The 11,463-nt window shown below is 38.1% G+C and overlaps 1 protein-coding gene across 1 annotated transcript; it reads right to left on the bottom strand.

Annotated features, from left to right (window-relative positions):
* Nucleotides 1-5,887: 5,887 nt before the first annotated feature.
* Nucleotides 5,888-10,629, bottom strand: LOC139445163 (carbonic anhydrase 7-like). Its single transcript, XM_071226280.1, has 7 exons — nt 10,602-10,629; nt 9,680-9,874; nt 9,370-9,491; nt 7,346-7,441; nt 6,893-7,010; nt 6,263-6,372; nt 5,888-5,995 (listed from the first exon to the last, which is right to left on the bottom strand). Exons 1-7 carry the CDS (start codon nt 10,627-10,629, stop codon nt 5,888-5,890), a joined length of 777 nt encoding a protein of 258 aa, XP_071082381.1.
* Between the last annotated feature and the right edge of the window lie 834 nt (nt 10,630-11,463).

Raw genomic sequence — 11,463 nt, 5'->3', positions numbered from 1 at the left:
CAAACTAGTAGCAGCAAGAATCTGCCTGTATGATGTGTCATAAATATTGTATTGAAATAGTAAAAACCAAAAATTCTGATTTTATGACCGCTTCACTGCGCACTTATACACCCGACAACACTGTTGCACTACTTCCGTTAGACCACCAAAATGGCTGATATCAACACAACAGACATGATGGATTTCGGAATTTTTGAAATCGAATTTTTTTCTCCAAAATACTTGGTCCCCGCAAAACTGTCACTGCTAGTTATCCATGCTGGTACACGTTAAATCCGCTTGGCATGAATCCTCTGTCCCAAATGATGAAAACTATTTCCAAAGAATCCCTGCGTTAGGGCCACCAGTGTCCCTCTATTGTCGCATGCCGGGGTAGAGGCACGTGAAATCATAACTGACTCATCACACTGACTTGTCCGCCGATCAGAAAAAGTGCTATTCTTCGATTCAACAGGTTTCAGATTCGACAGTCAGTCTCGTATCCACCACTGTCACTTCAAATTTCAATCTTGCACATAATGTAAAAACTGGCACTTCTACCTCTTTCCAAATTTCCAAATATCGGCAACTACTTCTCAGATAATTAGTAGCTTGTTTCTGTCGTATTTGGATGGTTTATATAACCAAAGTATTAAATTGTTGCATTGTTCAAATAGGTGTTTGTTTTCTTTTGACGAATATTTATTACTTTACAATGCATATCAAACAGTTCTAATGATACCTGCCACCCTACCCCAGGCAAGGTCAGTTCGCCTCTCGCGCCATGCCGAATTACCCACAGTCTGCCGCGGAACGAATGGAGATAAACGTATCTAAATTAATGAAAGACCGAAATGATAGCCTCTTAAGTAATCATTTGACACCGTTCGGGTCATGTCAATATATCTAAAAGATGGTACTTGTTGTTACCCTGCCTGGTGCTCGGCATTAGTGAAAGAAATGGTGGTATACTGTTTCTGAGTGAGGTATACATGTAAAACTGCAGAATAGTATATACACGCCAGAAATACACGTATATACGTCAGGATGAATAGATAGGGAGACATTGGGTCTCCTTCTCTACATCCCCTTTCGTCATAGAAGAATGAAGATAGGTGTCCATTTTGTATGATGCATGGAGAAGCATTATTTATGAGTATATATATATATATATATATATATATATATATATATATATGTATATGTATATGTATGTGTGTGTGTGTGTGTATTTATATATATATACACATATATATAATTGTTTTGAAACAGTATCAAAAGCTTTATCAAAATCTATGAGTAATAGTAAACCAGGCTTATTATGAAACTTGATTTCAAACACGATGTCATATACATGGTCACACCCGGTGATTGTGAAGATCTCAAATTCTATCAACAGTGAGACAACATGTTCATATTCATTTCCAATATCCTCTTAGAGTAAGTGATGAATGTTAGAGTCCCAAACACAACTGCCTCTTAATACTTCTTACAAAATACCAGACAGAAAGTGGGTTGTGGGAAAATGGGACATATTCCTACGTGACAAAATATGACATAAGTAGTGGTGACTGTTCTATCATAATTGTACTGTCTAAAGCATAAATTTGGCGAACGAAAAACGTTATATTTGCAGTCACCCTGAATGACTCAGGTGGGCAAAACTTAAAACGAATATGTCCGCAATCCACAAACACTCACTTCATTAATGGCGAACATTTATCAACTCGCGACAATCGTGTCAACTCGAGGTTCCCCTAGCAATGAACTCGACTCTAAAATCACTACTGTTCTACTGTCGCGTAGCCACAATGGCTAGACTGGACCCTCGTGGAATGGTTCATGCCATAAACGTCCAGCAACCTAACACTAATTAAGACGGGCCGACCTTGTGTTTATGGTCTGGTAAACACAGGTCAATGGCCGCTCATTAACTCAAGATTCACATCTCACTGTTTTGATTTATCTCACTATTCATTTGATATATTTTCCAACTTCAACTGAAATCCGGTCCCGTGTAACACGCGTGGCACACGCGTGAGCAACGAGTAACCAACGTGTGCTCAACGGGTTCCACACGTGCTGCACACCCGTTGCACACGCGTGTTTCAACGGGTGCTTAACCCGTGTGCAACCCGTTGAGCACCCGTGTCACATGCGTGTTACACGTGTTCTCAACGCGTGTTAGGGGAATGAACTTTTAGGCAGTAGTGTAGTTGTCGTATTTTGTTCCTAATACATCGTCCAGGGATTAAGCACGTTTGGTTTTCATGAAAAGAATATCAAGTGTCCTTTTAATTCTGTTTGCTATACATGCAGCCAGGTTTTTAGTAGTTGTTTATCTTTAGTGCGTTTGGGCATAAGGCATGACACCTCTGTTGATTGTTAAGAATTGAAGTGTTATTTCTAAATGTAATATATCTGTATACTAATATTCCAAGATCCTTCCAGAAACATTTGAAACACTAGCTACTATAAATCCATCAATACCAGGGCTTTTGTTATTTGGCATAGATGTTACAGCTTTTGTTATTTCATACATGTTAATCATGTTTTCTAAATAATCAAACTGTGATTTACTAAGTTTTGGTATATTGAGTTTGTGTAATAAATTTTGATTCACTTGTTATTCCTCCAGGGGAAGAGTATAGTTCTTATACAATTTCTTTGTTCAGTTGTCGATAGGTTATTAACTCCCCTGTTAATTAGTCTACTGGTATAGTTCCTGTTTTCTAGATGTTCAGATGGTTTCCCTTCTTTCCTCCGATTTTGTTTCTTATTTGTGTTCCCCTTGATTCTTCTTCCAGTATTTTATATTTAGATATGTCTGACAGCTTTGATCCCTCATATTCTGAATGTTTCCCTAATTTCCCCTTCTCTTTGTTTTATCTTTTCCGCTAAGATTTTGCTTTCTTCATTTTTGTGGAAAAAAGTAATTGATTTGCCTCTCACTTTTATCAAAAATGTTTATTAAAAGAGAGTATCACGGATTTTTAATTCTAAGTTCAGGTCTTCAATTGTTTTCACTTCATCTTTAGTATATTTACGGTAAGAATATTCTAGCTTTGTTTCTTCAAGGGTGTCTTTCACTATTTGGATATATACATTGTTAAACAGTAAAGATGTATTCAACTACAAGGAGTCACTACCTCTTTCATGGCTTAAGAGCGCTTGAAAAAGTCATAGTTATTGCAGAGTGATTAGATATGTATTCCGGTATAATTGTATAATCAGTAGCTGTATTTGCTATGCCTTGTGAGACCAAGAAGAAATCTAGTCTAGTCTGTTGTAAACAACCTAAATGTGTATTTCTCAGCATCTTGACTTTTTTCTCTCGAAATATCAATTAGATAAAAGAGTTCTGTTTTGTTTTCAAGTACTAACCTTCTTGCTTTGAGTTTGGTGATAAGCTTATAATTTTCCAAATCGACAGCTTGGTTGAGTACCAAGTTCCAATCGCCTCATATAACCAGTGATTCGTATTTCAAATTCGTCAATATTATTGAACTAAGAATTGCAGAAAGTAGGTTCATCTTGATTTGGCCCATAAATATTATTCAGAGTTAACCTTATGGCCTCTATAGTGATATCTGCTAATATACTACTCAAAAGTAGTTAAGGATCACCCGATTCTTTCATAATGGTAAAGTTAATCTGTCATGACATGAGAGATTAACTATAGTAATATGAAAGAATCAGGTGATCCTTAACTTCTTTTGAGTAGTATATATAGTTTCCATTAATATCGTGTTTAAATCTATTGATTGTTATTTCTAAATTATTACTAAACAAAATTTCAACTCCTCTTGCATTTAACTTGTAAGGTGCTTTTACACTTTAAAGTCATCATTTATTTGTCATTTAGATACATCTTCTTTATAAATATGAATGTCTTGTAGACATATTAAAGGAGCTTTTTTTCTTTCGCCATAGGTTCATTACTTCTTTACGGTTTTTTATCTGCTAGGCCCCAGCAATTTGCTGATACTATTTTGATTTTGTCACCCATATTCAGTGCTTTCCAAGGTTGTTATTTATATCAAACATTGGTGCAAAACCTACTGAAATGCATGTTTTAATGTTTGTGAGAAAAATACATTGTATGAAATACGCTATTGTATAGCGTTTCCACAAGCTATGTCCACTATGGGTATTACAAATAAAACAATATTACCATGGCGAGAGCTGGGTGTGTCAATAGAGCCATCAACTGACCTGTCCTCAAACTAGGCAAAGGAAGGGGGGTAACTCACGTGAGAACATGGTGAGGCGAAAGAATACCACCTCAACATAAGACAATATTATCTTTGGTCGAACAACTAACTATCCTTTGATACAGGTTGTCCGATACCCGTACCCACCTATCGGTATTGTGGCTCGCAGTTCCAGGGGGAGTGTACAAATCACGTGATCTGTAGTACAGGTAATAGATAATTATATCGATACACGTCAAAATTCAAAAACGCTGTTTCTATCTGCCAAATACACATCTGTATGATGCTTGAAGACATTACATTACATGCGTGTTGTTCTGCATGTGCATTTCAGAGAACCAAGTTTTATTCTGTCGGAATTCTTATGAAATATGTAAATAGGAATCAGATGAGGCGATTTCACTGGTTTGGGAGGGTGGACTCAAATGAGCAGCATGACCTGGGTGGTTGTGTGCCACCCTACCCTGACGGATCGTTGTCGGTGTTGCCACAATCTGGGCTGTCTGATTTGTACTCGTTTGTTTGTTGTTTAACGCCACACTCAGCAATATTCAAGCTATATGACGGCAATCTGTTAATTAATCGAATCTGGACCAGACAATCCAGTGATTGACATCATGAGCATCGATCCACGCAATGGGGATCGATGACATGTATCAACCAAGTCAGCGAGCCTGACCACCCGATCCCGTTAGTCGCCTTTTACGACAAGCATAGTCGCCTTTTAAAGCAAGTATGGGTTGCTGAAGACCTATTCTACCCCGGAATCTTCACGGGTCTTGTACTCGATCATATAGAGATCGCCGTCATGTAGCTGAAATGTTGCTGAGCGAGGCAATAGAGACCAAAAAAACCCCAAAGAATCCAGCACTGTTATCTCCTTTTACTAGAACCAGCAACTGGTTTCAATGGCAAAGCTAAAGCAAACCATGCGCCTCAGATTCAGAACCTTCTCGTTTACCTCCTTGTGTTTACTTGAGACTTGGTTGAAATGAGTATGTCTGTTACAACACGTTGCCTAGCTGGTTGTGTGTACCTCTACCCTGACGGATCCTTGTCGGTCTTGCCACAATCTGGTTTGGGTGTCGATTATGTTGCAATAATTCACAGCATTCACTCATCCGCTGTTTCAAAATATGTACAATTATACAGTACAAACGTAGATACGATGGAGTAAAACACAAAGCGAATAATTTAAGGATTTATTTTATTTTCTGATTGTACATGTGCACGTGGCAACATATCTTCTGAAAAACCACCATAGTCAGAGGTCATTGAGAGGAAGGATAAGATGTAAACAAACCATTATTGTCATTCTCTCTAAATAATATTTTTGACATAATTCTATGGCTGCACATCTACAAACAACCGTAGTCTCATAACCATATGATATGGTGAACACTTCATTATGTGATCATTGCAGATCGCAAACGTTGTATTTGTCTGAAAATATGTGACCAGCATTTATCTTTAGTCCGAGTGAGACAAACAGCAGCACCTACATTCTTTTACGTCTTACAGATACAAGTGCTGGTGCAGTTTCTGCGGTTATTCTAGATGTGGTATAGAGTAGTAGTGATTAGTGCACATGTAGATAAGTTATAAATTATGAGTGCAAGAGAATAACCGAAACAGATTCTATTTAGCGTAAACCACAGATGCGATCCAATGCCCATCTCGCTGCATTCAGCTCATCATTTGAAGGACGCTTTCACCACCCTGTCTCCAAGAGGCATGGTGGGCCGGAAGTTGTTTTCAAGGTGTCCACCATGTGGATCTTTCAGGTATCTCAGACTCTTCAGCTGATAAACAAGTGGTTATTTGTAAACAAGGTATTTCTATTTGTGTTGTCACATGTCAACAATTGTTCCATAATTCATTAAGTAGTATCGAATAAAGAGCAGTTCTATATACACAATACACCAAGTATAACCTTTTTGACAAATCGCACCACTGGCAATGGACCTGTGTATCTGTAAGAAGAACATATATCAAAAGGGTCGTCTCTGATTTCGAATATTCTCGATGAAAAACTGATTTTTTAATAATTACAGAAATAAGGAACAAACCTGGCGTTCAGACACTAGGATGGGTTCTGCCATTACTATCCATGTGACACATTCCAAACAAGGGGGCGTGGTCAGAGATCCAGGGTAGGTATAGTACTTTGTTGTATCAGCTGCAAGAGACCAGACATCAAATGTACATTTCCACAGCATTGCCAGTAAGGCCACTCACACACATGGATGCTTTACACACATAGTATTCCTGGGGGAATAGGCTTCTAGTTACTTCTGTTACCTTTTAGAATTCGAATACTAGGTTAGTGTCTGGTTGATACCCATAGACAATCACAGGTGTATCTGGTCTATTCACTCACTCACTCACTCACTCACTCACCCATTCATTCAGACCCGTGAATATCCATAAAAAGACGACTATGCTTGTAAGAGGCGACTAACGAGATCGAGTGGTCAGACTCGCTGACTTGGTTGATCCCAAATGTTTTTATCGATGCTCATGACATCAATCACTGGATATCTGGTCCAGAATCGATTTTTTACAGATCACCATCATATAACTATTGCAGAGTGTGACGTTAAACTACAAATAGACATAACAATCATTCTCATACATACATACATACATACATACATACATACACACACATATGATGCAATATGTTTTAATGGACTTACATGGCAGCAGTTCAGAAGGATGAAAAGCGTCTTCCATAAGACAGCAGGTGTCCGCTTTCTCAACCCCCGGCATCAGCTGGCACAGTTTTTCGAATTCTTTGTTTTCCTGTTTCCCTTCCTGAAGTGTTCAATCCCGAATTTGAATGAAACTTTTATGTACTAGATTTTATGTGATCATTCACGAAGAATGTTTTTTTTAAAGATATGACGGCATGTTTGGTTTGACAGTCTTTGCTTGACCTAACCATGTGTTGCAGCCTTTAACGATTGGGACATTTAGCCATTTATCAACAACTATTCAATATTTCATGCGAGTGAATTCTGGTTACAGTACATAATGCTTCTTTGAACAGCACTTCCGGTTAACTTAATAGGGAAGGAACGCAGGCTGTACACACGTTTGCTATGTTGGTGAAACCAAAGCTAAGGATAACAAAAGAATTAGTTTACAACCTCGATGAAAACTCCAATCACCGCCAGGCCATCCTTCTTGGAAATAGCCTCCTCAAATGTTCCGTATCTCTTAGGGTCATAGGACACGAAATGAAGCTGAAACATCATGATGGTGCCGTTAGTATTTTTCACATTATTCAGTTGCTATCATAACGATTGTATATGAATCGTATATCTAAATACTAACAAAACTAAAGTTGTTATTTTCAAGAAAGGTGGAAAGATATCTAAACATGAGTAATCGTTCTTCAGTCCAAAAAATCTAGAAGAAGTATCGTACTACAAATCTCTTTGCTAAACAATTCCATGTCTTTATTTATTTATTTATTAAATACATGTGACCTACTTTCAAGGCAAGCACATAATCAGTGTATTCAGCTGAGCAGTTTATAGAAATATACCTCGAATCGCTGATGTACGGCGCGGAACTTTAGGGGACCTTCTATTGCCACAGTATTGAGAAAATTCATTCCAAATCTTGCAAATTTGTTCTTGGCGTCGGCTGCTGATTCCCAAATAAGGCTTACTCCAAATGTGGCATACACCAGCTATCTCATACTTGATACCTATGCTCAGACCAGATGCAGGATACTCGAGACGATTACCCTCTTTATGCTCAAACGCCTTGATGGCACTGGGGTAGAGAAATTCTTTTTTCGCATGGATTTGCATATGCGTGGATGTTGGAAATTATGTTCTTAAAAATGTTTAAGTAACGATGTAAAGATATGTATTGTCAATGCGGATATCAGATGTTCAAAATCGCTACATACCTCATACATTTTGGGATGGAAATAATACCAGAAATGTATATAACAACTATTCGATCTCTGTGAACTGGGTAGAATAGGTCTTCAGCAACACATGCTTGCCGTAAAAGGCGACTATGCTTGTCGTAAATGGTGATCGGGTAGCCAGGCTCGCTGACTTTGTCGATGTATGTCATCGATCCCAACTGCGTGGATCGATGCTCATGATATTAATCACTGGATTGTCTGGTCCAGATTCGATTATTTACAGACCGCCGTCATATAGCAGGAATATTGCTGAGTGCGGCGTAAAACAACAAACCAACCAACCAACCGTGTTTAAACTGATGTTAAATGAAGTTTAGATGTGGTATACATATCCTCAATATACAGTTATACAGACATTTCAAAGGTATTTTAAAATCGATGTATCCTGACTGCAAGTATCACCAAGATGATGAATACCATGAGATTTTATAATGTCCAGTAGACGAAGATATAAGAATCAAATACCTGCCTAACTATTTTTATACGTTTGAAACACAAAGAAAATGTGTACAGATAATGAACAGCAAAAATAGACACATTCTTCTCAGACTAGCAGTTTTTGTTAATAAGATAATTGAAAGAAAGATGATACTTAAATATTAATACGACTCAAATGTGTGCATCTAATCAGATCTAATATACAAATGGTTCTCCACGACAAATTGTCCTTTCGCAAAATGTCATTGTACATATGGCCTCAAGGCCACATATTCGAAATAAATATGTCTGACTGTATATGTGAGACATTTTCTCAAGCATCATCATGTACCACTCTGCATAGTTCTGTCAGTGCCAATATCTCTGTCTTAATGCGTGCACTATCAAATCGTTTTATGTCTTATATTTGTTCATCCAACAAACTAGAATAAAACAAAACATGTCAAACATTTGAAATTATGACATTTGACAAATTCTTTTATTTTAGAAGTACGGAAGTACATTTGCTAATACATATACGAGTGATGTATGACGGTTAACTTCTTTGATAGGCATTTAGAAGTTGGAGTACTAAGTAAGGATAAGAATTTATGGATGAACAACTTCTTTATTACAATTAAGAGCGACGTTTCGGTGTAGGTTCTAACACCGTTATCAAGCAAGTGAACCTACACCGAAACGTCGCTCTTAATTGTAATAAAGAAGTTGTTCACCCATAAATTCTTATCCTTACTTACGATGTATGACGGGGTTTTTTTCTTGGAAGAGACTGCTTGTTGAATCACGCACCTCTGCGGCATAATGTTTCCCATTAACCGTATGTTCCGAGCCGACATTGGGGGTGCCACCCCAGTGGAAATGGAACTGCTTCAAATTGTATTCCTCCTTCCCGAGGATTCCGCCAGTTACAGCTGTTTTTGTAGAAAGCATACACATGTATGGGAAGGAAACGAAACACGATTAATAACTTGAAAATGAAAGCACAGACTTCATAGTTTGGACCCTTTCTAACACGGAAATGGTAATTATTTATCGTTATTTTTTGTTATTTATATTTATTTTTAAATTATATTTATTTGGAGGGAGAGGGGGGACTTACTTGACTCCTCCGTAATTCCAACTACAAAGGAGTGTCCATTGTTCTGTGCTTCCGGGTCGTGCTCCGTCTTGAAGTCAATTTTAAGTGGATGTTCATGGATGTCAGAGTCATATTCAACCAATTCAGTTTCAATATCAACAGGAGACTGGTGGCGACCACCTGCTTTTGGGTACTCCAGGATCCAGTGTGCAGGTCCTTCAACAGACAAGGAGCTGAGAAGTATCCAGTATAGAACTTTATTTAAATCATGGCGTGTGACCTTGACGTGGACCAAAAGCACGTCGCTGACATCTCTGGTAACATCCGTATGGTAAAGACCATTTGACGACATACCCGAGGTGCGAAACGACGGTCAGTGGATCTAACTCTTCATTACAGATTGCGGGTAATTTGACTACTGTACCATCTGTACCCCCAATTGTTGAAAAGGTGATGACTACATCAAATTGTGAACGCCATGCGACTCTAACTTCAATAGTTCTTTGGTCAGGGCTACAACATTCAAAGCTTTCATTTGTGTTTTTTAAGAGAGACATGTGGAGGACATTTCCAAATATGACGCAGCGGTGGTTTCTAATTATGTCAGATTCAATTTAATTTTGTTCAGGTGAACAAATGACTTGCCTTTGAATGTGATTGTGATGGGTGCCGCCGATTGGAAAATATAAGTTCACCGTTTTGCGAACATATGGTATCATCACTATTTGATTGTGATTTACAAACGATAAGTCAGTTGCTTATGATATAGTCGCAATCGTGGTTGGCTATGCTTTTAGTGGAAATGTCTTATGACAATGGTAATGGTTATGTCGATTTCACCGTTACTTCATTTTGGTTTTATAATCAGAGGAAGCTATTTTAGCTATAAAAAAAACTAAAAATCAGTTGCCGAATAAGAAAAGTAGTTCGTGAAAGCTCTTACCGTCGTCAGGTCCGTAGCCGAATCCCATGATGATGTTCACGATGTGTATCAGTCACTGAATACACTGAGGTGTAATAGGGCTCCATTTTAAGCTCCACAGAGGCCACGCCCCTTCGCTTGTTCAAACATACCAATCAGTATTCTGCATAAGCATGCTGGTTAGTGGTATGGGTGCAGATAAGCCGCATCCTGTCAACATCCGAATCACGTAAATTAATGACAACGGGCGATGAATGATTCATCTTTAACAGACTGATTCACCTTATTTCTTCCCATCTACTAAGTGATAAAGCCCTCTCTTTCTGCGATTTCTGGGAGTAATAATAAGAAAAAGGAGTAGATTTCTACAGCGTCAAATTCCACACGTGCCTGTATTCTCATATCGCAACATTTTGTACCCCAACAGTGCATCACTGGCTCTGTAAATATCATTTTCATCTCCCAGGAGAAGAGACAAGAAGGACGATGATGACCTCAAGTCGAATTGCACAATTCCTGCCTTCTACTATTCATTTTCCTCTAAAATTACTTGCCACCTGGAATACTTCCCAGCACATGGCGATACAAATGAGACGATGGCGGGGATAAAAATTACTATAAGTTTAATTGTACTAAAGGTGTGCTTCAAGGATGGCACTAGAATAAATTACATAACCATTCACAAAAAGAACTATCATGCACAAAAATCGTCTTTGGTGTATGACATTTTGTGGTTTCCTTTCGAAAAGTGTCAAATTTCTCTATCTGCTACAATCTTAGGCACCTACCATTTCTCATTAAAAAAGGACACACATGCAAAAAAAATAAGTATGCTTCTGACTGTTGTAAACTCCACTGCTACCGTGGGGACTCGGATTTAATT

This window comes from Haliotis cracherodii, unplaced genomic scaffold (assembly GCF_022045235.1).
Source record: "Haliotis cracherodii isolate W230 unplaced genomic scaffold, xgHalCrac1.p SCAF_10, whole genome shotgun sequence".
NCBI lineage: Eukaryota > Metazoa > Mollusca > Gastropoda > Lepetellida > Haliotidae > Haliotis > Haliotis cracherodii.
Note: the sequence above shows the minus strand (reverse complement) of the source record. Positions and strands in the feature narration are given on the sequence as shown.

Bases quoted from the DNA above. Each gene is read 5' to 3' on its own strand.
- LOC139445163 (XM_071226280.1), bottom strand. From the start codon at position 10,629: ATGGGATTCGGCTACGGACCTGACGACG. The intron at 7,442-9,369 runs GTGCGTGATTCA...ATGATGTTTCAG, and splicing joins GGAAACATTATGCCGCAGAG to CTTCATTTCGTGTCCTATGA. The intron at 5,996-6,262 runs GTTTGTTCCTTA...CTTGTTTATCAG, and splicing joins TCCTAGTGTCTGAACGCCAG to CTGAAGAGTCTGAGATACCT.